Source organism: Bemisia tabaci, chromosome 6 (genome assembly GCF_918797505.1).
Source record: "Bemisia tabaci chromosome 6, PGI_BMITA_v3".
Classification (NCBI taxonomy): domain Eukaryota; kingdom Metazoa; phylum Arthropoda; class Insecta; order Hemiptera; family Aleyrodidae; genus Bemisia; species Bemisia tabaci.
This window is the reverse complement of record NC_092798.1, coordinates 1,315,894-1,342,819: the sequence shown is the minus strand read 5'-3', so window position 1 is coordinate 1,342,819 and position 26,926 is coordinate 1,315,894. Positions and strand designations below refer to the sequence as shown.

The 26,926-nt window shown below is 35.4% G+C and overlaps 3 protein-coding genes across 4 annotated transcripts; 1 reads left to right on the top strand and 2 right to left on the bottom strand.

Moving 5' to 3' along the window:
- Positions 1–334: 334 nt before the first annotated feature.
- fidipidine (coiled-coil domain-containing protein 93) lies at positions 335–15,721 on the bottom strand. Of its 2 annotated transcripts, none has more exons than XM_019046683.2 (15): positions 15,474–15,721; positions 13,164–13,277; positions 11,779–11,873; positions 10,362–10,473; positions 9,567–9,722; positions 8,781–8,891; positions 8,293–8,337; positions 7,113–7,163; positions 5,429–5,509; positions 4,765–4,934; positions 4,005–4,118; positions 2,963–3,174; positions 2,288–2,408; positions 1,641–1,815; positions 335–630 (listed from the first exon to the last, which is right to left on the bottom strand). In XM_019046683.2, the coding sequence occupies exons 1-15, from the start codon at positions 15,540–15,542 to the stop codon at positions 499–501; spliced, it is 1,758 nt and encodes a 585-aa protein (XP_018902228.2). In that variant the 5' UTR covers positions 15,543–15,721; the 3' UTR covers positions 335–498. The 2 variants fall into 2 exon arrangements, with proteins under 2 accessions (XP_018902228.2, XP_018902229.2); XM_019046684.2 differs by having other exon boundaries at positions 1,641–1,725; positions 15,474–15,720.
- A 212-nt stretch (positions 15,722–15,933) lies between these two features.
- Coq5 (ubiquinone biosynthesis protein COQ3, mitochondrial) lies at positions 15,934–17,187 on the top strand. The gene has a single exon (XM_019046688.2). The coding sequence runs from the start codon at positions 16,202–16,204 to the stop codon at positions 17,081–17,083; it is 882 nt and encodes a 293-aa protein (XP_018902233.1). The 5' UTR covers positions 15,934–16,201; the 3' UTR covers positions 17,084–17,187.
- A 146-nt stretch (positions 17,188–17,333) lies between these two features.
- Positions 17,334–24,703, bottom strand: LOC109033863 (2-phosphoxylose phosphatase 1). The gene is made up of 5 exons (XM_019046685.2): positions 24,466–24,703; positions 23,924–24,033; positions 23,192–23,353; positions 21,484–22,499; positions 17,334–20,654 (listed from the first exon to the last, which is right to left on the bottom strand). The coding sequence occupies exons 2-5, from the start codon at positions 24,009–24,011 to the stop codon at positions 20,400–20,402; spliced, it is 1,521 nt and encodes a 506-aa protein (XP_018902230.2). The 5' UTR covers positions 24,012–24,033; positions 24,466–24,703; the 3' UTR covers positions 17,334–20,399.
- Between the last annotated feature and the right edge of the window lie 2,223 nt (positions 24,704–26,926).

The window sequence follows — 26,926 nt, the reverse complement described above, 5'->3', positions numbered from 1 at the left end:
AAGTTCAAACTTGTCAATTTCTGTCGAACTCTATCAGCCATGCTGCTGAATCCTCTAAATTCTCGCTGGTCAAACTTCACAGTGCCATGAAAATTAATCAAACAAAAAAATGCTAATATCTCGTAAACCGTTGGTTGTAGAACAAAACAGACAAAATTTTCCAGCCTTCTTCAGTGCTGGAACTACCCAGGTACTCTCCATAGGCCCCTTCAGGGTCAATTTCGAAATTCAAAATGTTGGTGCTGCTCGATTTTTCATCACAATAAAAATGGATCGAATTTTTTATACATTGGTGCTACTGCATGAACCAAAAATCGAAATAAACGAACCAAGATAAGAGTAACAAATCTTTATATTCAGTGATCGTGTATAAGTAAATAAAAGTCAGTCTATAAATAAAGGACACTTCGATAAATATCATCATATTAACATATTATCACAGGCAGAATTAAACGATTTGATGAGCTAAATGCAGTGATATGTGCGATGAAAAGAGTCTCAGCTGTTTTTGTATTCATCGCTGAGCTGTTTCAATGCGGCAACATATTGTCGTTGCTTATCCTGTAGAGATGAGAGCTCCGCGCTCAATTCATCACGATTTAATTTCTCATCGTTTCTCCGTCGCTCCACCTGCAAGAAAAATTAAGAGTTGCAAATAAAAATGGAATAAGTAAAGGAAGCTCATGTATAGACAGGAAAACAATTTTGTGATTGGATACTTCTTCAGAAATGATTAAAAAAAGTTGTTAGGTTGAGAAGTTCAAGGAATGTCAGTGAATTTAAGTTAATCCTGAAAAGTCGGGACAAATCAGGGAATTTTGGTATCTAGAATAAGATTTTCTTATTTCGTTGTAATCTTTGGCCTTGTCTCCACAGGACGTTTCATGGGCTTTGTCCCAGGAAAAAATCTCACTTATGAAGTTGGGAAAAATATTGAGTTAGTCAACTCAATACTAATCACAGTACCAATTAAGAGTCCTTGTGGAGTCCCAGGAACGACTTAGAAACAAGAAGTAATTTTGTGTAACAAGAAGTATTTTTTAACGGGAAAGAAACCCAGAAGTTTCATTCTTGGGATTCAAACTTAGGAAAAATCCTGTGAAACATCACGCAGAGTCAAGGCCTTAGAGTGGCTCTAAAAGAAAATAATTATAAGTGGCTCTGAAAGAAGTCTGCAAATATTTTGGTCCAAACTTTGAAACTTTAAACAATTTTAAAATTTGCAGAAACTTGTCACTGTGGTTGTGGGGACGTTTGGAAATAAGTGATTACCAGGAAATAAGATAGATACCTTCAGTAAAAATTACCCAGAGTCATTTTGAGCCTGCAAAATTTTAGAGGCAGGAAGCGGAAAAACTGTTGAATCCTCAATCTTTATGAACAGTAATGAGAGTGCACGACAAATTAATCAGCCGAAATAAACTAGGTTCAGTTTTGAGACCTTACATTAAAAAAGTTTCATCATCCAAACTTCCTATCTTTCTAAAATTTTAAGTATTCATTGATAAATTACACCTAAGAGGAAAAGATTCCTTTGAATCAATTTTTGGGAATAAGACGCACACTGTTACGATTTCTAGTAGTCCTTGTACCACTTAAGTTAAAATGCTTGTAGAGAGAAAAAGAAAATGGTGGTTTACCTTAAGTTTATTTGACTGGATCTCTTCGACTATTTTATCGAGCTTTTCCAAGAATTCATCTTTGGCGGCAGAGTTCGACATCGCCCTGAGAAAAAAAATGGGAAAAAATGAATTTGACACTATATTATCAACGCTCTCCAGAAATTCATCCCTCCCAGAAGAATTGGACATGGCCCTGAGAAAAGAAAGAGAAAAGATAAGTTGGCTTGACAAAGAATTACTTCATGAGAGGAGCTGCATAAGCTTCGTCGTCAAGTCGGAAAAAAAAAATAGTTCCGGAGACCAGGGAAAAGGACGATAGATGAAAAATTGCACAGATGCTTACTCCCTTAAATTATGATAAATTAGAAGGGATAAAAAAACGGATCCTGAAAATGGGTTAGTGAAAGAAAAATATGAGAGGAAGAGAAGAGAAAATAGAATACTGTGCGTCTTTTCACAATTTGATGGCTAGCGAACATGTATATTGCCCACTCAAAAGGATTCCTATACGTACTCCAAAAAAAGTCCAGTCATTGGCAGTTCAAATGCAGTTTTACTCTGCAAGTATTGATAGAAATTCAACATTAAGAATGATGGACTTCAAATAAAGATAGGGCTAAAATAAGGTCTTTCAAATGAACTTGCTAAAATAAAACTATACTCACACTTGAAAATTATCGGTGATTGAATTCAGTAACGAAAGCTCACGGTTTAAGTAGCGGTGAGTATCATTTAATGCGTTATAGCGTGTGTAGAATTGTTTCGTTTCTAAGTGTTTAGCAGCAACTGGAAAAAACGTACAAGTTGAAATTAACGTATTATTACACCTGCAACTTATTGAATATATAGAAGTGAATTCAACAGGTACGGCTAAAATTGAACAATCGATATCTCAAAAGCAATGTCTCAAATTTTCAAACATTATTTTATTTTTTTGTGAAAGAACTATCAAAAATATCTTATTGAAATTTTCTGCAAATAATTTTCAGTAATTGAAGAAAATGTAAGAAAGTTTTCAAGATAAATTATTGATTAGTTTTCTTATCAAAAAAGAAAACATGCGCAGATACTTGCATCGGCACGATTGGAGATTCGCATTTTATAATTTCAGTTATCAACGTCAGCTTTTGTGAAATATTGATCTTTCAATAATTGCATTTTTCCAGAAATACATGAATAATACCAGTCCGAATACATTCAGTGTTCTTATCATTATTTCTTCATTGTCTCTTTTTATTAATTCTCGTATTTCAACTAAAAGGCCTCATTGATAATGGAATTTTATCAAAAATAAGTAAACCGTAAGTAAGTGTGCCAGATCGAAAAAATGTGTTTTTTACCTAAACTGTATAATTCCATGAATCGCAATTGATACTGCGCCAGCTCTGCATTTTCCGGTACTTGATCCAGCTGGCGTTCTAGTGCAGAGACAGCACGTGTTTTCTTACCCAGCTCCAAACGAGCGCTGTTAACCTTTTCCTCCAAAATCTCCAACTGCGATTTCATTCCTTGCGAGTCATCTTGGAGTTCTGCCACCATTGCTTCTGCTTCACTAATTTCAAAAAAAAAAAATTCAGATTAAATAAATATAAAGCAACTATAAGCAAATTTTATAAAATTGTCTGTATAATGTAGTCTACATACTTCCTGACCTTTGGATTTTTTATACACTTTCATGAAAACACAATTTCTCAGAAATACATTTTTATTTGGAAATCTCTCCCATAATTTTAAGCTAAAATTGTAGAGAAATGTATCACATTGATGGGTACACAATCTTCCATAGCCACAGATTCAATCACCAATTTTATTTTGAAAAAAGATGGAAAACTCGACTTCACAATTCGATGACTTCGTACTGAAGTCAGCTTTTAGCATGGTTAGGGTCAAATTTTTTTTATGTTAAACTGCACCAAAAATTGATAAGATCTCTTAAAATGTACTGAGGCTTTGCAAACAGATAACTTTTATCAAAACATTTTTTCCAACCATTGAGTTCCAGTTTCAAACGTTCTTAGCTAATAAGATATGTAATGCTTCAGGGGAGAGGAAAGCATTACATTATTTTGTGTTCACATGACAGAGAATAAGGAAGTACCTCACAAAAGCGTGAAAAAGGGTTGAAAAATCCGAACTTTAGTGTTGTATGCCCGTAATTCTGTCAGACGGAACTATGTGCATTAAGATATGAGCTCAGAGACCCATAAGAATATATGCATAACAGGGCTCACGTCATAATGCACATACATAGTTTCATTTGACAGAAATGCGTCCATATATTTTAAGGACAGCCACATAGACTGCTGCTCATGAGTAGTCTGATTGTTCGCATACCTCCTAAAAAAGGGACTGTCTCTGCTCATGCAAATGTTAAAAAATTACCTGACTTGTTGTTGAAGGATTGCTGACTCCGCCTTGCACTGTTCTTTGAATTTGATTTCTTGTGATTTCAATTCTTCAGTCTTCTTCAATAATGCACTCAGTTCATCATACCGCCTGAAAAAATGACATGATGCCGAACATTATTATTATCGATTACATTTTCATTGCTGCCACATTGTAGAATATAAGTGACTATCCACAAAAAAGGAGCTCTTTACCAACAAACTAAAAACCAGGCATTTGTACCACTGCTTAAAAGAGAGTTTGACAATCATTTTGGCACAAAGAACACCTGTACAGTTAAGGTGGAGTTTCCACACTTGGAGAAATGATTCAATAGTCAATTGATCAATGATAATTTCTGGACTTTAGGACGTGTCCTCCAATCGTCCCTTATAAAATGATAACTAGTGTCTAATTTTCCAGTCAAAAAAGCTCTACGAGCTCGCTGGTTTGGCGAAAATGTATTCGAGATCTTGACTGCAGGATTACATTCTATTACATTTTCTGGTATGCAAACCCTGAAAAATCAGTTTATGTTCAGCAAAATTTTCGAGTTAAAATTCATGAACATCGATGAGCTCTCCCAAAATCTTGAAACTTCAAAGAGAAATGCATCATAATCTCTCCTTTCCTGATAGTGCAATTCATTTCAGCAAAGTTTTCATGAAATATTATAATACACAAGTTTTAATTACAATTATACACAGTTTCCATAACTCCAAGCAGAAATATGTAAAATTATTGTGTAATCCAATACCGCTTTTCCTCTTCAGTGAAGGATTCCGTCTTCCTAAAAGCTTCGTTTTTCTCGGCAATAGAATTTAAAGTTGCTTCAGCTTCACTTAAGTGCTTCTGCAACTGGTTGTTTTCCATCCCAAGATTTGAAACTTTCTCTTTAAGCTGCCTGATCCTTCGCTCGGCAGGAGTCTGAAATGCAAAAAGCAATGGATAAAATTCTTCATGCAAAATATTATCCTTGAATCAATGTCAAATCATTGAAGAATGAATCAATTTAAAATAACACAAAATATTAGAAAAAAAGTAAACTAAAAAATGACTGAAGCCATTACACTTTTACTCAGCACTCTTTGTCTCATTACAACGAGGAAAATTAGTTTTCTCAGGATTAAAATTTGTAATACTTCACTATGAAAACGGATCATTCCTTTTTATCTAAGATTTTTAACCAATACTACCAAAGAGCTGAGTAAAATTTTATAACCTTAAAAATCCACTACTTCTTTCAGTAAAACTGTACAAATGAGAAAAATTTATCTTGAAAATTAATATTTCCTCATTAGTTTTGGCAGTTTTTCAGTAGGCATGACTGGTAACGCTCTTTTTACACTCTATATGCCAATTCTTAAATATATGTAAATTACGTAGGTACAATTAGAAATAATTATTTAGAAGCAGCTAACCTCTGTTTTGAGCTGGGCTTCTCTGAATTCGCTTGTTTTATTGCTCACAATTTTGCCTACTATTGCTGGGGTCACGCGGCTCTGAAACACAACACAACAGATACACTTAAACCGTTCAACTATCAGGACAAGCAATCAAAAAAGATTTACTCCCCAAAATAACAAGTAACAAATTCTAGAGAGACAAGAGTGGTTTTGATTTTTTTTAAAGACAAAAATTAAAGAACAGATCAAACTTAAAACAGGATTTTCCTAGTCATTTTTGAATTAAGAGTCACTTCAGAATGAGGGTATTTCAATTCATTTTGAATTCATAGCAAACGCATCCAAAACGTGGTCCTTGGACACTCTCAGGAGCTGTTTTTAAATTGTCTCCCACTTAAAACACGGATTGAAGAAAGAAAAATTGTTTGTTGCGACAAAACTGATAAAAAAAAAGGAAGCTCTTACAGTGATATCCTGAATATGCGACGTTTCAAATATCCAACATGGTCAAATTGAGTTTTTGTCAAAACAAGTCGGCTGACACAAAAAAAAACAGTTTTGAGGGAAAGAAATTAATATAAAAGTGGTTTTCTGTGTTTTCCCCTCACTGAATAAATATGTCCTACAAATGCAATGGAGCAGAGCTGGTCGAGCTTCTGCCATCTGGTTATGAACAAAGCCTGACACAGCACTTTCTCAGTTGGTAGTTTTGATTACCTAACCTTTTCGATATTCAACACAAACACAACCCTCATCACAAATCATCGGATACCTGGGGCATTACTGTACATATAATATGAAACTTTTAAGGTATCCTGTAAATTCTTGCCACTTTGCAATACGCTCTTCTCTTATAGAAGCAAAAACAATTTTCGAAATTTAGAAGACTTCAAACATAATAGATAGGGCTATGTGAATAGTGAATTTTTCAAACGAAGCGAATAGCGAATAATTTTGCCAACTATTCGCGAATAATGAATAATTAAAGTAAATTATTCACAACTACGAATAGTAAAACAAATAATTTAAAATGACTTTTTTAAGTGCGAAAATTCGCAAATATTACAAAAGTGGACAAATAAATGTGATTAATTTTTAAAAGAATTTTCCATTCGCTCATACACCTGTACAGAAAACAATGAAATGCCGTGATAGTAGCCTAGGCTGTTAAGAATGTGTTTGAAGATCCCTGGATGTTGGCTTGACTGCTCCTGCAGTTGAGTATGCATTCCCAGGATTTGAAGGTAACTGCGCAGGCAGTCAAGCTAGTATCTAAGGATTACCAAACACATTTTTAGTATTTTATTTTTTCAGTTTCAATGAAAGTGTGTATATAAACTTCTTCCTATTTCCGCCTTGGTTACTTAGCTTTCAATGTATGATACCCTTGGAGTAACCAAGATACGTAGGCCAATCGCAATTGTGCGCGCTGTTTGTAAACTCGGCAAAGTCGGTAATAATCAAAGGAGATCCGCCGTTAGCCATGTCTTGGATGGAAGTTTTTCGCAGGTAGTCGCGACGTTTCATGATTGCCATTCGGAAATTCGTTATTTTTGACTGCGCGAATATTCGAAAATGTTGGTTCGAAAATTCACTATTCTCTACGACGCAAATATTCGCAATTTGCAAGTAATCCAAGAGTCAAGCGAATAATCTTAATTGCGAATATTTGCACAGCCCAAATAATAGAACAACTTACCACCGTGTCAGTTGTAGACGTGAAGGATTTCAGTATTTCCTTCCTACTTTCCTGTATTAAACACACAACATGAAAGGAGTTAGTTAATTAATTATTCAGCTCCCACAAGCAAAATATACCGTTAAAAAAACAAATGGGTTGGTCGTTACAAAGAATGACAGCAAAAAGAAAAATGTTATTCTCAAAATTAAAAAAAAGAAAAATATACATACATTTATGGAAAGTCATGTGGGCAAAAAGATAAAGTACCATGTAAAAAAAAAAACTTTACCGAACATATTTATTTTCTCTAATTTTATACTTTTCTACCTCCGAATATTTTTATTACGGACGATTATTTTTTTTTCCTCGATTATTTCTTTTACCCGATTATTTTTTTCTCACTATTATTTTTTCAGAAATAAAAATATATTATCAACATTCCATAGCAACGTTGCCACACAGTCCAATAAGATAAAAGAAGACTATTATGAGATGGCTAGTAGCAACTCTAGTCAACGAAGAGTGGTCTTCTTAAGCACTTGATGATCCAAAGGGGCTTACAGGAGCTTAAATAACATACGCAAGGCACAGGCATTTTAGAGCTTTTAAGGTTAGGTAGGTACATTTAGTTTCAAAAACATCAACGCCATTCATGGGACTGTGTGGCAACGTTGCGGTGGAATGTCGATAATATATTTTTATTTCTGAAAAAATAATAGTGAGAAAAAACAATATAATCGGGCAAAAAAATAATCGATGAAAAAAAATACAATAATTGTGCTTAATAAAAATATTCGGAGGTAAAAAAGTATAAAATTGGAGAAAATAAATATGTTCAGTGAAGTTTTTTTTTTACACGTACTTTATCTTTTTGCCCAGACAGCTTTCCATATACATTAACTCACACACAGACAATTTGATACGCACAACCAAATACGAAAGATTGCAAAAATGTGGGCTTTTAATGTTTTTGTGCTTTAAGTTTTTTTTCAAAAATATTTAAAACTCACTTGATTATGATTTGTATTCTAACAAGAATGGAATATAAAGACTTGTAGTGAATAATTGGTGCGGTTGAACTTTGTGAGTAATAAAAACCAAACTGTCATAAAAATTTAGGTCAAGTAAAGTGTTATTTTTATTAGAATTAGTAGCTCATGAAATCTGATGTGCTCAACCAAGGAAAATGAAAGATTACCACTTCATGTTTTTGTTGATTATCACTGGAACTTTCGATGCCACCCTGGAAAAGAAAAAGTAAACGCCCTATAAGCACACACAAACATGAGACATATCATTTGAGTGATGAAAAATTAAAACTATGAAAAAATAAAATTTTTGCAGGACTCACTACAACGGAAAATAGAATGTCGTTCAACCTAGACTTATGGTTATTAAGTGAGCAAAAAGTATTAAAAAGTTTTTAAGGCACAGCAACAAAGCACTTCTAAAAGTTTAAGGATTGTAAACTAAAAACGTTAGACACATTTGCTGGCAGAGAAATGAGCAATGATGGTCCTAGTAATGACTTTTGATTAATAATTTTTATTTTTAGAAAAAAAAATATATATATATTTCTATGGGTAAGGCTAGTAATTTTCAAGAATCTCATCCAATTTTTTAAAGAAGACTAAGAAAGAATATTAGAAAATCAAGAAAAATAAAAAATAACTGTTGTAGTGGTACCTGGGTTGTTAAAACATTTCCGTACTCCAACAGCGTACTTTCAACACGAGTCATCAGGTCTGCTGGCAGTTTTCCTGTTCGGCGGTATTTTCGTTGAGGACCATGTTTTTCCTGAGGAAATTAAAAAAAAATGACTTGCTAACTGTGAGAAATTGAGAGAAAATTAATGTATAAATGTTCACAAGGTTTCCACGAAGAGAACAAATTACATTACTGAGACAAGGTTGCCACGAAATTGAGAAAATGAAACCTGACATTCCTCTGATTTCCCTGAAATTTGACGTTATACAGGTTAAAATTCGTCACTTCCGAACCCAAACACTCAACATTTATTATTTGCAACGTCAGACAAGTTCAACAAGAGAAGAGAAAGTTAGTTCAGCGGTTTTTTTTTCCTGACACTTTCGTCATGTTTCATGACATTTAACGGATTCTTGCCAAGTTTTTTGAATCCCTTGACGTTTCTCGATTTTCCCCAACTGCTGCAACCCTGCTAGGAGCAATTAAGCCGGAAAAAATTTATGAAAGTGATGAAACTGTTGAACCTGCAAGGCCCTCAACTTCACAAGTGTTTCAATGCATGATTTTATATTGAAGTATATCTATTTTAGAAAATATCATTTGATATCAAAAGCTCAAGAATATAGAACTTAGTAACCTTTGTAAACGTCAAAAACTTTTGAATGCTCCAATACAAAGTCGATACTTGCTCGAGTGGGACATCCTTAAGAAAAGCAGGACTTTCATGAGATACGGAAGGCATGTGTTGTAAAAATGTCTTGGTACCTGAATTTTTCGAATATTGGAGACGGATGCTTTCTGAATGCTCTTCTCAGATTCACCTTCAGCAAAATGGAAGACTCTATGAAATTGGTTAGCAGCATAGTTCTTCAAATACTCGCTTCGTTCCTCCCGAGTCTCCATTGCTCGTTTGACAAGCCACTGAAAAAGATGGAAGATTAAAACGTCTTGAGGTTGATTTTTGACTGGTTTACATATATATTGACAAAATTGTAATTTCTTCCTTACATACTTACATGTTCCCGAAAATATTTTAATTCTAAAATTTTAAAAAAATTAGGATGAGCTTCACTCACATCTGTTCAATAATTTATTCCATAAATTTTTTTTATGAAGTTAAATAGTTTTCTGATCAAGTATGAAACTATCATAGAATATTTAAGTAGGTTTGTGTGTAGTGAGTGTAGAAATGATTGTTACAATGTAATGTATTGCTGGGAAATATTTTGCACATAAGTTCATTTTTTATTTTTTTTAATACTTTTGATATGAATCTAGTTCATGCTAAAAAAATCAAAGATCTAATTGGTACATACAAATTTCTTGTGGGAGATGCATAGAAAAATTTTGACAAGTTTTTAATAAAAAAATAACGTGATAAACCTCAAATTTCATCATAATTGAGATTGATGAGACGATAAAAACTTTCTTTTGATTACTTAAATTATTCTCGGATTAAGGATACGAACAACGATTTTCTCAGTTGATGAAGTCAAGGATTGGACCAGAAAAGACCAAAGAAAAGAAAATGAGATATTTGGAATTTATATTATTACTTACTTGTACAACTGGAAAAATATGAATAAAATCTAGACCCTGAATTTGATGCGGTTCTATTCTGTGAGGGCATTTAATCTTCGGGAGGACAGCAACAATTTTTTCGGTTAAGGATCTGAGGGGTAAAATCACAAGGAATTATGAACTTTGGAGGAACTTATGATAAAGAGCACAACATTATCTGCAGCAGGCTCTCATTTTGGATGGACCTAAGTAGCACTTTTCCATTTGTCAAGATCAAAAGCACACAGCCAGCATTAAAACAACAGTTTAAAAAGCTGCAATTATCTTCAGAGTGAAAATCCGCACCTAAATTTTTATCATCTACAATTATTGATTACTGAAGAAAAAAATCAAATAATTTTACACTGCCACAAGAATATTTATATTATCGGAATTACTCAAAGGTGATTCCAATGAATTCCCACCAAATAAGTTGATAACTCTACAGAGAGAAGCCACCATCTCGATTCATGCATTTATTCACGGTTGGGAAATGTAGACAATGGATCTTCAGTCCCACTCTTCATTTGGCAAAGTAATTTGGCAAGCGCTTTAGAATGCCTTAGCAGTATTGAGTAAATGTATTACAAAATCTTAAATTTTAAGGAGGAAAACTCTCAGAAAAACCGTAAAAGTATAGAAATTAGGAAACTTTTTTGTCCCTTTCAATGAAAAAATATTACCTTGTACTTCTAAAAATTCTTTGACATTGTGTTTTAGTAAACTTCAGCCAAAATCCTAGATGAATTGCTCAATTAGTATTTTTCAGTTCCCCTTGCATTTTGCATAGATTTTCACTTTTTACAATTTGTGACCATCTACAAAAAAGGGACCTTAGTCAACTGAAGGTCATAAATGAGCTATTGATCCATGAGCAGAGACAACTGTTTTAAAAGCACCTTAGGACAAACGTCCAAAAAATTTTGAACCAAACCAGAGTTAACGTGATTTGGAAGTGCTAGTCTGAGGAATGCAGGAGCCAAAAAAACCTATTCAAAATTCTGATCTGCCAAGATCAGGACACAAAAATTTATCATGATACAACTTTGCGCTCTCTGACGGGAAAATAATGAACTACATCTCTTTGAATTCATTCTTCAAGACACTGAGAAGAATTTTCTGTCAAAATTACAAAATCGAATTTTTCCACCTCACTCAACAAGATCTATCTATGGAAAATTTTGTTTCTTAAAGAAAATTTTTCTTCATGGACAGTCGAATTCATTAAGACTTTGATGCAAATTTTTTTTTGTGTGTAAATTTCACCCAATTTCACTTAAGAAAAAACAAAAAGGGTTCCTCATTGGTACATTTTTTCGTTTTTTAACTTTTTTATCTGGTCCAATTTGACAGTCAATACTGCTAGGATGAGACAGATGGTGAGACAAACTACAAAAAACATGTAGAAAGAACTTACATCTTCTGCCCGATTGTCAAGTCATCTTGAAATAGTAGCTCAACGTCTATGTCTACATCACATGAGTCAATGCACCAAACAATGCCACCCACAACCTGTAAACAAACGCAGAGAATGATTCAATAGCACTTGGTGGTGGACAAGAAGTCTACCCATCTACATCTAAGATTTCATTAATGTTCATTTTCTGCAAGTTGCTTCAAGAAAAAATAAATGAAAGACAAAAAAAAAAGAAAAGAAACTGACAACATTAAAATTTGATTACATATCTTATTGCTTCTTATTTTATCGTTTCTTGTTCATTCAAGTAGGTATAATTTCAGGGAGTTCCTTGGAGATATCACGGAAATTAAAAATAAAAAAGTTGCATAATCATACAGTTTTTGAGGTTGTGCAAAGAGTGGTCTCTGGTGAGCTAAGATGACAGTTGACTTAGCATCGTCTAACCCTAGCGTATGATAACTGAATCACAATCAATTACGTCCAATTCAAAACATAGTTTTGATTTCACCTCAACGATTTCTCTAATCCATGCAGTTCTAGTGGACAGTGGAAATTTCACTAGATTACTTAAAGTTTTTTCCTATACTTTTCTTAATTTTTAATTATCAGAATGTATCATTGATCATTGAATGTATCAGAATGTATCATTGATACATTCTGTAGCCATTGATACAGTATCAATGGCTATAGTCGGAAACTACTTACCTCGGTTTGCAACATTGCAGAAAATCCAATTTAAATACAAGAGCAGTAAACTAAAAAATAAGTTTAACAAAGCTAATAAAAGTAAGACAACCAGAATGTTTGGGATCAGCTACACGTTCATTCTTAGCTAGAGGCAAAAGTTTAAAAAAGAAATTAAAAAAACAGGAAGATGAGCATACAACTGACCAGGGAACAAATCAGCACAAACTCTAGTATTTTAAGTTTTTCATTTTAGTTTTTGAATCTACTTAAGAATTGGTGTACAACTGGCCTGAGACATCCTGATTGTATTTTCTTGTTGCTTTTCACCTCGTTAAACTCATTTTCTAGTGTATTCCTCTTGTACCTAAAAGTTAAATCAGGCTACTAAGTACTGTGTATTTTTCACATCATAATCCACTACTCAGCATAAATTCTCAAAAAAGGCCAAAATTTTGCATCTTTGTTCTGAAAATGTTTTATGAAAATTTTGAGCAATCAAGATGGCTCATTAGTTACTAAAACAATGAAATTGCAGCAAACACTTTGAAGTAGTGCAATCAAGTGTTGTAGTTTCCAACCTACAACACTTACCTGAGTTAAGTGTTACCTGAGTTGAACGTGTAGCTGATCCCAAACATTCTGGTTGTCTTACTTAACACTTACCTGTTAGTTACCTGACAATATGAAAGACTTACTTTATCAAAAGCGGATAGACCTTTGATTCTAGCTCGGAAGTAGCCAGCAGCAACGAGGAGGTCGATGATTTCTTGAAGTTTGATATCTTGTTCCACATCTTCTCTTGGTTGGACCTGTCAAATGAGATAAAACAAAAATTAATGTCCTCAGGGAATATCTTTGTGAGCTGATTTGGTGTCAGATGGAGAGAAACGACTATTTGGAAAATGAGAGAAACAACGCACCTCTAAGATTGAAATTCTATGAATAGGTTTATCAAGATGGCTGGTAAGCGGCCTGATTATAGAAACTATGTTGGTGCACAAGAATAGACAGAGCCCTATTTGAATCATGCAATATATCACATTTCGATGCCCAATCTGGCTACCTTAAACTTTCAATAATAGACCTGCTGAGAGTTACTGCTTTCATTGTAGCTATAAAAAAAAAATGTTCCGTTCATGAACTGTTAAAGAATATTGCCAACAGTTCATCTGGTTTAATTAAGAATTACATGTTTTCAACGTCTTCTGACCAGACCTACGCAAGCTGTAGGTAGACTTTAGATAAAGCCTCTCAATCACCGGCAACTTCATAGATGAGATCCTGACCATATTAATAAAACCATAACCATCAATGAAAATTAAATTCTGGTTTAATTGGACTGAGTTAAGCAGAAAGGAACCAATCCACATTTTGGAAAAAATTGAGTTATGAGTGGTTTTGAACTCAACCACTGCTCTGCTATCTATCGCCAAGAATTCAAAGTTTTTGTTGGCGCAAATTTTGCAGCGATTACACTTGAAGCGTATCTTTTACATTGAGTCTAATGCAGGAGCCAAACTTTAAACCTCTTTTACTCGGTTTGATCCCAATGTGGCTTGGTTCCTATCTGTTTGATTCCGTCCAATTATGGTTAATTTGGCACAAAATTCTAGGCCACCATCATAAATCTCAAACAGAGAATGAGAAATTGTTCTTGTAATGTAGGTAGTTCATTCATGATAATTAATAAAAACTGAAAATTTGTTTTATCACAATTAATTTTGTTTTTGTACACTTCAAATATCCCCGAAAGGATAGTCTGGCACTTTAAGTTAAAGTTCCATCCCCGTTGGTCCTTAATCAATAAGCAGCCTTATGCACCTATTATTTAAGATTGTCAAACTCAAGTCGCCTGGCCGGGTATCGAACTAAGGACCTCCTGATTATAGAGCAATCTGAGTTTCAGATGGGTAGATAAGCCACACAAACATTCTCTGGCCATTGTTTCCTACAGTGCAAATAAAAGCTGCGTTGTCAAAGTAAACTGTTTGGGGCTGTTGGGCAACAGAATTACCCGATTCCAAATACTCGGCATTGTTCCACACCGTTTGGATTGCCGGATGTCCTGGACTGTTTACCTAACGGAAGTCAACAAGTCATCCATCATAGACATGTTCCGATTACGATGTCGATAATCGATACATCGGAAGTCAAAATTTCGATTTAATAATCAATATCTGAAAATTCGATATTTCGATTATATTTTTCGATTATTGATCGAAAAAAAACCATTGAAAAACGCGCGAATTGATCTCAGGAGGTAGGTGCACTTGGGGGGTGGGAAGGCCTCTAAATACATCTACTGTCCCAAAAATCCTAGATCCAGTCCTACCGGCGATTTAAGGACCTCAGATGGTCATGCTCTTAAGGTAATAATCGGTGAAATGCCATGAATCCTTTCGATATGCGTTCATACGCATTTTCGAACGTGCCCCTTAAATATATCGATTGATATCGATTAATTAATTCCGATATATCGGCATATCGATATAAATAAATTTGATCTATCGAAACACGATTATCGATTAATTTAGATATCAGAACATGTCTAATCCATCTTCGGAGGTAGTTGAGAGCGTTGAGCTGACCTCTAAATGTAATTGTGCAAGCGGTATCAGAGTGTCTAGCTAGTCAGCAGAGACCACCGACGACGTGTTTCCCAACGGGTAATCAACGATCACAAGATATCCATTAGCGTTGAGTACCCAATGCTGACTGAAAGTTTACTCCAACAACGCACCAAAATATGCTGTGAAAAAATTCAATAAAAAGCCAGAGGTTCAACTTCCATGAGTCATTTTCTCTCTCTCTCACCCTCCAAACAGTCTGAGGAGGCTTAGTTTCACAATGCTCTAAGTTCGCTACATCAAAACCACGTAATGAAACTTAAGGGCATCTTTCGATTGACTTGGATGACTGTGTCTTTGGGATGACTTCTGACCAAAAGGGTCATATTTCTAAAGAAGATGTACACTGGCAAACGAGTTTGTTATCTCAGTTTTTACCTTAATTTCCTTCCCTTCAGCGTCTAGTACAGTTGCTAAATTTCGATTGATCTTGAACTTCTCTGACATAGCTCCGGATCCAAAATTCAAAGTGTGATAGTATAAATGACTCTAGAGTTAAGTGAGCACCTGAAATAATTGTCTTATAACGCTTAATAACTAAAATACTTAATAATACTTCAATGAAAATACTCAATAGATGGCAAGACATGGGCGAGGGCGAGGCGAGAGGCGAGACTGATTTGTGTTGTAAACAAATCGTGGAACACTGTTGTCAAAGGCATCAAAATCAAATATTTATTTCATAAAAAGTGTGAATGCTAATATTGAGCTGAGAATTCGCCTTCAAATATAATTTGGACCAAATTTTGATCGTTATAGCTGAAACCGACTGAAAAACGAACATTTTCTCACTTTAGAAACGTTTCCTGGTGATAACTTTGCCAACACTGTCACTGTCAACTATTGATAACCTTCCATAACCTCAAATTCTGTTATCAGTTCAAAATATCCTAATGAACTTTTCTGACAATTTCTACAACACAAAGTAACATTTCTTTTTGATAATGAGACAAATCCATCAGATATTTGATCGTGCCTCTCCTTTTTCACGTAAATTCCTGATATTCAAGTGATTCTCAGTGAATGAACTAAAGCTTATGTAATCATAAACATTTGACTCATCAATATTTTATTGTAGCACAGTGTTTCCTCCTGAATCCCTCAAAATGAACACATCAAAAGTTGTTCTTACTTCAACAATGAAAGCAGTCCGCAAATTGAACTGTGCAATTTTACCAAAGTTTCTATCTCAGCATGCCGCCAGTGAACCACCGCCACAAGGTAACAAAACGCACTTTGGTTTCGAAGTTGTCGATGAAAACGAAAAAACAGAGAAAGTTCATCAAGTATTTGAATCGGTTGCTTCATCGTATGACAAGATGAATGATGCAATGAGTTTTGGGATTCATAGAATTTGGAAGGATATTTTTATAGATAGACTGGGCCCTGTGCCCGGAACAAGGCTACTGGATGTTGCAGGAGGCACTGGTGACATTGCCTTTAGATTCCTCAAGTACCTGAAAAACACTGGAAACTCTGATGCACACTCTGAAAGCCACGTCACCATCAGTGATATTAACGAACACATGTTGAATGTTGGGAAAGGGCGAGCCCAGAAGCTTGGCTACTCGGATGAACAAATAAGTTGGTTATTAGCAAATGCTGAAGAGTTACCGATAGAAGATAATTCTTACACTGCGTACACAATTGCTTTTGGCATCAGAAATGTGACACACATGGATAGAGCCTTGGCTGAAGCATACAGAGTTCTCAAACCTGGTGGGCGATTTCTATGTTTGGAGTTCAGTCATGTTAACAACCAAGTTTTACAGTGGCTGTATGATAGGTATTCATTCGAAGTCATACCCGTGATGGGTCAAGTGATTGCAGGTGACTGGAAGTCCTATGAATATTTAGTTGAAAGTATCAGACAGTTTCCTAATCAAGAGGACTTCAGCAAGATGATCAGATCTGCCGGATTTCGTTGTGTGTCCTATGAAAACCTAACTTTCGGAGTTGTTGCGATTCATTCAGGTTTTAAATTATAATCCTCAAGATATACTAATTTTGTTTCTTCATTAATGTAAAGTAATGTGTGTGTTCACAGTATTATCTGTACAAATTATATTTTTGTTTGGTTTCATTTGTAAAAGTTGTTTTTAATTGTTGTCACTCATCTTAAATTTCATTCTAAATCCAAATCCAGTTGGAAATATTATTTATTTAAAACCAAAAGTAAATGATGGTTCCTTTATTCCTTTAGCGGTAGGCACAATATCACCAAAAAGAACATAAAAGTATGAAAACCAAGAAGATTTATTTAAACTAGAAGGAACATCGATGCAACAGGGAAAATATACAAAAACATCAACAGACAATTCTTGTTTACACAAATAAAAATAATTTGTCTTCATTTCACATTCAAGCGAGCCTATAAGATAAAATTTACATAAGGAGGAACTATCTACTAACTGAGCAGTCAAAAATAAAAAGGAAAAATTCTAATTTAACATTGAAATGATAAATTGATCATTTGACAAAATTTTTACAAAAAAGCTGTCATAATTAGCAATAGGTATTCCTTCATAATGTGATTTTTTTTTCAATAGGGGTGAACCCATGTTCCAAGAGGATGGGCCTCGAAAACTCTTAAGAAAATACAGGGTTATTCAAAAGTCACGCACCACTGGCCATAACTTTAGTTCTAATTAGGATATAGATTTGCCGTTTGAGACGTTTTTCCTCATATTGAGAGGGGATTTTTTTAGGTACTTTCCAGTTTTTGACCCCCTCAGGGAGAGGGGGGGCGGGATGCAACTCGAAAATTTCAAATGGCCACCCCCCTCCAGTGGTGCAAGATTTATGAATAACCCTGGAGCTTACCTGAGGAAACACGAACCTAAAAATCTTAATTTTTCAAGGGGTTAAAAGTAAATTGTCAGATTCTTGGTGTGGTTGAACTAGCGTACTATGTATGACATCGATTAAGTAAAAAATCTCAGCTAATTTCCTCTTTTAGGCCCTGTGATATCTCCTGCACATGAACTTAAAGAATCATTCTCAACCAAGAAATGGCTTAATTTAGAGAGATGAGAGCAGGATTCCTCCTTGAAAAAAACTTTGCATTCAATACAAAGGTTGATTACTATATCGAATGAAAATATTTTCCCGAGAGGAATCCTGCTTTTGAGAATGATACTTCAGGTTCATGCGTGGGAGCTCTCGTTCTCTAATTGGCTAAAAAGCCAAAATTTGCTGATATTTTTAACCTGATCGGTAAGATATGTTGCACTCCAGTTAACCTCAAGCAAGTTAATTTGTTCCCCTTAGGGATTTTCATTGGGTTTACTTCTTTAAGATATTTAATGGTATGGAGCGGCGTAAATATTATGACTCACAATTAGGAGGTGGGAGATTTAAGCTTGCAAGCCTGGAGGACATTTTGTCGTCAATTTTGTTAGGTGTGAAAACCCAACATGTGATGCTGTTCTCTGCCCATCTAAAAGTCAACTATCATTGATCTAGTACATGTCTTCATAAGCTAATACGAATTCGAAATAAATCCTTCATGCTCACATTACAAAAAATGCAAGAGAATGACCGTCACTATGAATACATTAGAGTCTAAATTGTAACAATCATTTTCACCAGGGTTTGTCTAATATTTTTCGATTCAGCATGACAAGTTCACTTGAATAAGTGACACGCAAATTTCAGGGAAGATTTGCAAAAAGATTGTTAAAAATATTTTAAAAGCTCTTTACATCTGTCATCAAAAGGTTTTTGATAGGAATTTGCGTTTTCTACTTAGTTTCTAAAACGCAAAGACAAAATAAAAATAAAGAAAAACCAATGAATATGACTGCGCTTTAAACATAGAACTTCAGTAATTGATACAGAAATCCCTGGCTTGAGGAAACTATGCAGCAGTCTGCATGCATTTCATGGAGTTAAATGAAAAATTTTCGAGCACAGTTCTATCCTAAAACTTATTCTACACTTAGAAAGTCCCCCTCGTAAAATAAAAATTTGACGAGTATCATTTGGTAATAATATCACAGCCCACAAATCCTTTAACTTAGAACTAAAAATTGTACAAGTCTCGTTAAATGAAATGAAGAATTGGAAACGTTTTCTTGGGCTATAAAATAAGCTCAAACACTTGAGAACTATTTTTTTTTTTTTTCTAACAAAAAGAGAGAGCACAAATTGAATCAACTGGTATAAAACGTCCGGTTTCCGATACATACATATATTTCAAAACAGCAGGAGTTTGTGTTGCGCTGCAACACTGATAAACAGAGTCCAAGTGCTTGGTATTCTTTTAATTATATTTGACGGACTTTAAGAAAAAGAATCCTGCATTTTCAACATCTTAGACCAGTTTGTACAAAAGAGTTACGATGGAATCTTGCTTTTGTTGGAGCTCTAAAACTGTTTTGAAATTCTTCATTTCCTTAATTTTCTAAAATAATTTGAGAGCAAGATTATAAATCTTGCAAAATGAGCTTTTCAGATCTTGATATTTTCAAATGCAGACTTCAAAGAGACGTTTGAAAGGTCATTTGAGTGTCTGATTGTTAAAAGTCTTGATTATCTTTGAAAGATTCCGCGTCTGTCACTTATTTTCCTTTGTGAAAGAACATCTCCAAGAGGTATTATATCTTCTACTGTGCTTAGCAAGACCAGTGATTATATTACTCAATTTTTTTTAAAGATCAAGAGATGGGTGATTAGAAGACAGCCAAAGAATTTTTGAACTTCGATTTTTCAAGGGTTCCAATGCCTGCGCTGAGAAACCACGTAACTAGATTGTTGTCATCGCTGACTTCTTTCTATGGTATATTTTTTGACAAGATGGCTTAAGTGCAAAACCACGTATCTCTGTTCCAAAATTGCAGACTTCCTGTCATACTTAACTTCATCTTTGGAATTCTAGTCAACGTATTTTTTGAAAACTTTCTAGACTTTTTTTTTTGTAAGCAGAATATTCTGTACAAATCTCAAGCTATTAAATTGGCTTATATACTCTTCGCAAGAATTATAGAGGAGTGGAAATTTTGAAACATCGCAATGGTGACATACGGTTTTGTGCTTTGGCCATAGATTTGCCAACTCTGAAGAATATTCTGGGAAAATTTTAGACAATAAAATCGGCTTGAACTCTTTTGACATCAATTTAGATTCGCGTTTCAAGAAATTATCCATGAATTTTTTTCTTGACACTTGCTACGCTCTGTCCATCATGAAAACTACAAAAAGTTACGTTGCAATTGAATATAGCACCCAAAAATATGTAAAAATGTTTGACAAAGTTGTGGCTCTTGCTAGACACAGTTGTATTATTTGTCTTGGAAACTATTTTCACGTAGGTACGGCACAGGCATCTTTGTAATTAGTAGCATTGAATATCATAAAATAATCATCGTGCAAGTACCTGATAATTGATTCGATTGGACAAACAACAAAATTGCTATTGTTTGCACCATCTTTCTGGAAATTTGACTTGCAAAACGTTACCTGATCCGTGAAATCTTGGCCATTGAAGAGAAGTCGGAAAAAATATTTCTTCCTGACTGAGAAAATATCTGTCTCAGTTTTTTCATCAAAACTATAGACCTGTTGACCAATAGAAAGAAACAGTAAATTAGAAATTTTGGTTCAGAGTTTATTTCGTTGGTAAGAAGGGCAGTGAACTATGGTTAGAGACAATAAGCACTCGATCTTCCCATCTGAAAGGGTGAAAATTATTTTCGAGAATCAACATTAATTTCTACTTAATGATGTTCAATGAGCGATATATTCAGAGTTCTGTTAAGTGGGTAAACAAGTAAACAACAAACTTTATTAATGTAATGCTCGACCAAAAATTTATCAGTCATCATTAGGCCCCAAAAATGATCAAAAAGTGGCTTAACAATCATCTGATTATGCGCATCTGATTGTAGGCTCCAATAAGTAACGTTCGCCTCACCAGATTAAAATGCTTGGAAGGAAGTGCAAAGTCTCCCATATATGGTCTTTGCTATAAATCCTATCCTGCAGCAAATTTTTAAAACTTTAAAGACACCTTTGCAATTTAATCCGATAATTTTTGGTCTGAAATACTCATACAGTTCAAAGAAATGCCAGAAATCTTTACAAAGTTCTAGGGCCAGCAACTAATTTTAACTCATTGGGGGCTATGCCAGCTCGTAAGGATTAACAGTGACTGGTCCTAACAGACCACAAAAACGAATAATAAAATCAGCAAGTTGAAAATCTGTTCCAAATAAGTATACCTGTTATTTATTCCTGTACAGATAGCAGTTACGGTATAGCTGCACGAGCGGTTGAAAAAGGTAAACGTATCTTAAACAAGGTCCAACAGCTTAATCATGAGGGGGTATAATCATGTGTGCAAGAAGTTAGATCGAGAAAAATAGGAAATAAACTGAAAAATAATTACCTCGATCATAAACCTAGAAGCATACGGTGGAAGAGCTGTGAACTGATTGAGAATACCGAATGCAGCCGAGATGTACTTAATAGTCTTGTCGTGCCCAGAATAAATAATCATTCTGGGTTTCTTTTCAGAGATGATTCGCAGCATCTGAGAGACAATATCTTTTAAAAATCCATAGCTGCGGAGGAGGAAAGACATTTTCAATGCCTGACTCTGAACCGCAACCCTTGTTTCTTGGTTGATGTAATTGAAAACTGTTGTCACTTGCTCCTTCCGCACATTCCGTAGATTGTAAGATGGCAGGTTCGCCTCGTGACACAGAAATGTAAGCAGGCCATCTTTCAGCACATATGGATCTGAATTTTGCATTGAGTCAGGTACTTCAAATACAATATTTGACAATTTGCGGACTAATTTTATAACGCTCGGGTGGTTCTTGTAAAACTTTGAGACTTCTGCACGGTAACGTTTTTGATATACTTCCGACGCGTGACAAGCACAGTCATTAAAACAGAACAACAAACTTTTGCTCTCTCTCAAATGGACTACTTTGAAAAAATCATCTACATTTAGAAATGTGGTTAAAAAGGCTAAAACGCTCTGAATAGTTCGCTTGTAGGCTGTACTATAGACCGCAATGTCTTCACTGGTCACATTTTTATCGGCGAGTGCAAGACGACTTGCATAGCGTGAGCGGAGCAGTTGTCCGAGTTTCATCAGTTGCACGATACCTGATGGAGTGAGCTGCCCCAGTTCACACTCTGGACTTGAGGGAAGTAACGGTGACTGGGGGGAGTTTTGGATATGGCTCAGAAAGAAGGAGAGCATTGAACTTTGAGGCAACTTGTACGATATATTGGACACTATCTGGCGGTAAAGCTCAAACTCCTTACTGGACTCTTCTGTCTTGATGCCACAATCAACGCTGGAGATGTTGCGCAGATGTGAGAGAGGGCCTCGATCTCCATGCCGTAATAAGAGTATGACACCCTCTAAATTATAGTTCTCATCGGACTCACCTGAAAGAAAAACAATTAATTTAGTTCAAACATGGTGGTTAGAATTCTTCGCCATGCCCATTCTCTAATTTTTTCCTGATTTTCAGAAATTCATTTTCTGACGAGAAACGAAAGTTTTTTCCCCATTTCCCCAGGATTTTTTTGAGAAAAACTATAGCACTCTTCAAAAGATTCAGGTCTGAATATCGATTTTTTCCCCTCGATCTTTCAGCCAATTTTTTGGTGCACAAAAGAATTTTTAATTCCAAAAGCGTTTTTGATATTTATATTATCTGGTGAGTGAAAGCTTCTCTATTCTTCTGATGATTTGAAGATTCACGAGGTCAATAGAGGCAGTTCAGGTGCAACGATATAAGCCTTAAAATTGTCTCTGAGGGGTAGAAGAAGAGATTCCTGGTTTGGGAGTGGATTCCCTGATTTTTCCAGTTTTTCCCGGTCTTAGACACGATGAGTTCAACTAAGTCTTATCACACAATTATTATCTGGATGCAAATCTTTTTCCTTCTAACGTTCAGTACAATTTATGTTTCAGTAAATACTGAAGTAGGGCAAGCGAAATATGTTCCTGTGTACAGGGGACGCAAAAAGCGAAGGACATTGAGGGAAATCAAAAGTCAGATTGATTGAGACTCATGAATTACATCTGACAGCACCCCTGCTGCGAAAACTCATAGGCTAATTCAAATTCTAACCTTCGCTTCCGAGAGTTAAGTCCTCCAGTAAGTTGCATGATTTCAGCAAATTTCGTCTTTTCAAATCGCGAAGTCTCTTTTGAGCTTGGGCAGCGGGCAGAGTTTGGGGTTTGCGAAGCCAAGTTGACATCACATTATCAAAGTTAGCAAACTTGTAGGTCCCTGGAAAAATATTGGGAAATTTAAAAAAACCGTGGAAGGTTCAGGTGAGGAGAAACAATTTTCAGGACTTGAGATTTTTAGACTATACGCGCACTAAGTAAGTACCAGCCCACATGAAATGAAGAAAAATCAACTAAACATGATTACTGGATTTGAAGGTTTCATTGAAACTTGTTTTTTTATGTTTACTCTGACATGACATTAATATTATACTGTCAATGATTTTGTGTTTATGATCATTAATCAAGCAAATTCTACTGAGGTAACTCATCCATGAAACTTCGATCTTTCATTGAAAAGTTAGGGCTAAAATATGTTGGTACGAGCTCTGATGGGGCGATGTTAATATGTGAATAGTGCTCTCAATGATCTGCAATTCTTACATGAAACAGACCTATTAAAGCTACACTTCAAATTGCTACCGCTGTTGAAGCATCTCTCAAAGGACTTGGAAAAGTCATGGTCTCTGATGGCTTTAGTACAGTCTTAATCCTAATTATACATAGTTTTTCTGATTATTGCTTTGAGTTTAACAAATATTTGGATAATTTTTGGAATAAATCTACGTACCTGCAATCATTAAAAAAATCCAAAGACTTAGAATCCCGTAACAGTAAATCGCACGATGTTGAGTCGCTCTTTTCATTAGAACGTACATTTCATAGTATTTTCGACAACTTCTGCAAGCAAAGAGACAGTAAAATAAAGAACATTCTACCTTAAAATGAAAAAACTCATGGATAATAAACTGAAAATAAGATGCAATCTGAATGACGGACAATTGCCGAAATCATATTGCTGTATTAGATAACTTTTTCTTCCGCTGAGTCTCCCAGTAACACCTAATCTTTCCATCTCGGAATATTTATAATAATAATGTTTTAGCTGTCATGTATGAAAAAGAAAACTAGGACAAAAAGGGTCAGAATCACCTTTCTGATTCGATCTGTAATCCTGTACTCCGAATCATTTTCATTCTTAATGATTGTGTTTATTTCGATCTACAAACAATTGAAGTCTCAGAAAAATCAATGAGGCAATGATGTAGTTCCATGAAACCATGGACATTTACAGAAATTCCACTGCATTTTAGGTAGAATGCCAGAACTTACTTTGTTACAAGAAACGATATTCATGCTGAATTTTTTCATGTGCATGTGCTGTGAGCAAGATCATCCACATGCTGCAAACAGCAAACAGTAAAACGAGGGTAGAAATTCTATTCTGCGAGTTATCACTTCAATGACAGGAGAAAATACACGATTAGGTACATACAAATAGAAATTACATAGAAACTTGCACGGAAAATCTGATAATCTGCTGTGTAAACAAAAACAAAACTTTCTTATCAAATACACATCGATGCACACAGCTAAGCGCACCAACCATCATAAATATTATCGCGCTCCCCACACGTATGTTGCCTATACGGCAAAATTGAAGGCGAACCTTAAATGGGTGATATGATATCTGCGAACAGATTTACGCATTGCATTTATGAAGCTAAACAAATGTGAGTTTTCGGGAGAGACCATTTTTTATGTTTTCTGGTAAGTTTACTGCCTATACGGCGACATTGAAGGCGAACTTTAAATTGATGACACCTCTGTAAATGAGTTGACGGCATCCGTTTGATCGGTTCAATCGAAGCCTGGGAAGCGATGCAAACGTATACTTTTCTTTTTCCTGTTTGTTCGCGCTTCCTTCAACTTCAGTTTCATAATGCGGCGACTCAAATAGACGACATCTGCCAACAGGTTGTCCTCACATTGTATTTCTGGCGTGAGATGGACCGCACATCAGTTGGACCGCGTTTATCAGAAAGGAACCAGCCCACATTTTCGAAAACATCGAGTTTAGAATGTTTTTTAGTTCGGGTCGTTTATTTTCTCCTGCCAAATCTGAACGTAGAAAAAAATAAATTAGCTTGTGAAAATAGGGGTTAAACATTTCTTTTAAGCCACATCAGCTATTTCCAAATTTAACTCGGCAATTTAATTTTTTACAAGAGCACGTTTGTGCAGATTCCTTCGGACATTTCTAGGAATTTGCTTCATACTTATTATGAGAAAAATTCACCAAATTTTTTTTAGAAATCCGCACAACCGTTTTTATGTAAAAAATTAAATTGTTCAGTTAAATTTGGCAATGGCTGAAGTGGGATGGTTCCTTTCTTCTTAACGCGGTCCAGATAAAAATGTGCGTTCTCCAAAGAGTTAGCTACGCTCCCCGGTGCATGTGTGACCGACCACCGATTGAATGAAACCTTGTTGAGCTCATTTAATAACTCGCCGATTTTTAGCGTTTTGAAAATGACGTGTTGGCAAATCTCCTGCACGATTTTTAGAATTTTTTCTCAAGAAAAACAAACGAGTTGCAAATCATTTTGAAAAGTGTTTTGCAAGTCGTTTGTTTTTCTTGAAAAGAAATCCTAAAAATCGTGCAGGCGATTTGCCAACACGTCATTTTCAAAACGCTAAAAATCGGCGAGTTTTTTATTAAATGAGCTCAACAAGGTCTCATTTGATTAGTGATTACGTTCTCTAGAGCTCTGTTTAACCCGCAAATCGATATCGGATATCTGATTTAGTTTTTTTTTTTTAAATCGCCATTGTTGCATTCTTTTTGGGACAGCTTTTGTAGTTGTAAGATCTTGGACACTGAATCGATTGCGCGTGGTCCCGAGGCTCCCCGCGCGATTCACCGGGCTCGTAAGTAGAGCTTTTCCGATCAGAAAATCTCACTGAGAGTCATTCAGCGATGCGACGTGCTGCCAGCACGATCGCGCTGGCGCCTGCAAATCTAACGGGGATACTTCACGCATTGCACGATCGCGCGCTGGAGCCTACAAACCTAACAGGGATACTTCGCGCGTTGCGCAATGCGTGAAGGAAAGGTCAGAGGAAAAAAAGGAGGTGTTTGCATCTTGAGGTTTGTTTACCCTGTGACGTAGGTCGGTACAACCTGGCCAGCGAAATCCGGAATTCGAAGTATGAAAAACGGACCATAATGTCCCATTTTTTTGCTGAAATCAACTTATGATATAATTTCAAGCACTTTTTATAGAGTGACTTTTTTCCATATATTACACCATTTCCAAGAAAATCGATGGTAAAAGTTGCTGTACCGACCTACGCCATCAAAAAATTCCAAGATGCCCAAAATGCAAAAACCTCCGTTGTTTTCTCTATGGGTTTGTAGGCACCAGCGCGCGTGCACGCTGCGCACTGGTTGCCTGGCGCCGCGACGTTTAAAATTATTGTAATTAATGAATATACGATGACCGGTCCAGCTGTAGGATCAACAGAAGCTGCCAGTCCATGCACACTCTTCATCACGACTCTCCGCTAAGCCTTAAATCGAGAAAAATCTTCAAAAAACTGGCTTAAAACCTTAATTCGAAATTCACATGTCTCTATAGGTAGTGGTGTTGGTTCCTAATTCGCAAAACGCTTAACTCGGTTTTTCCTCCATATTTTCTAACTGGTGGGGCTATTTTCAAAAATGCTCATGGAGTGGTAAAAATCATCTTATAATTTCTATCTCAAAGAATTATTCCCGCTTAATCATACC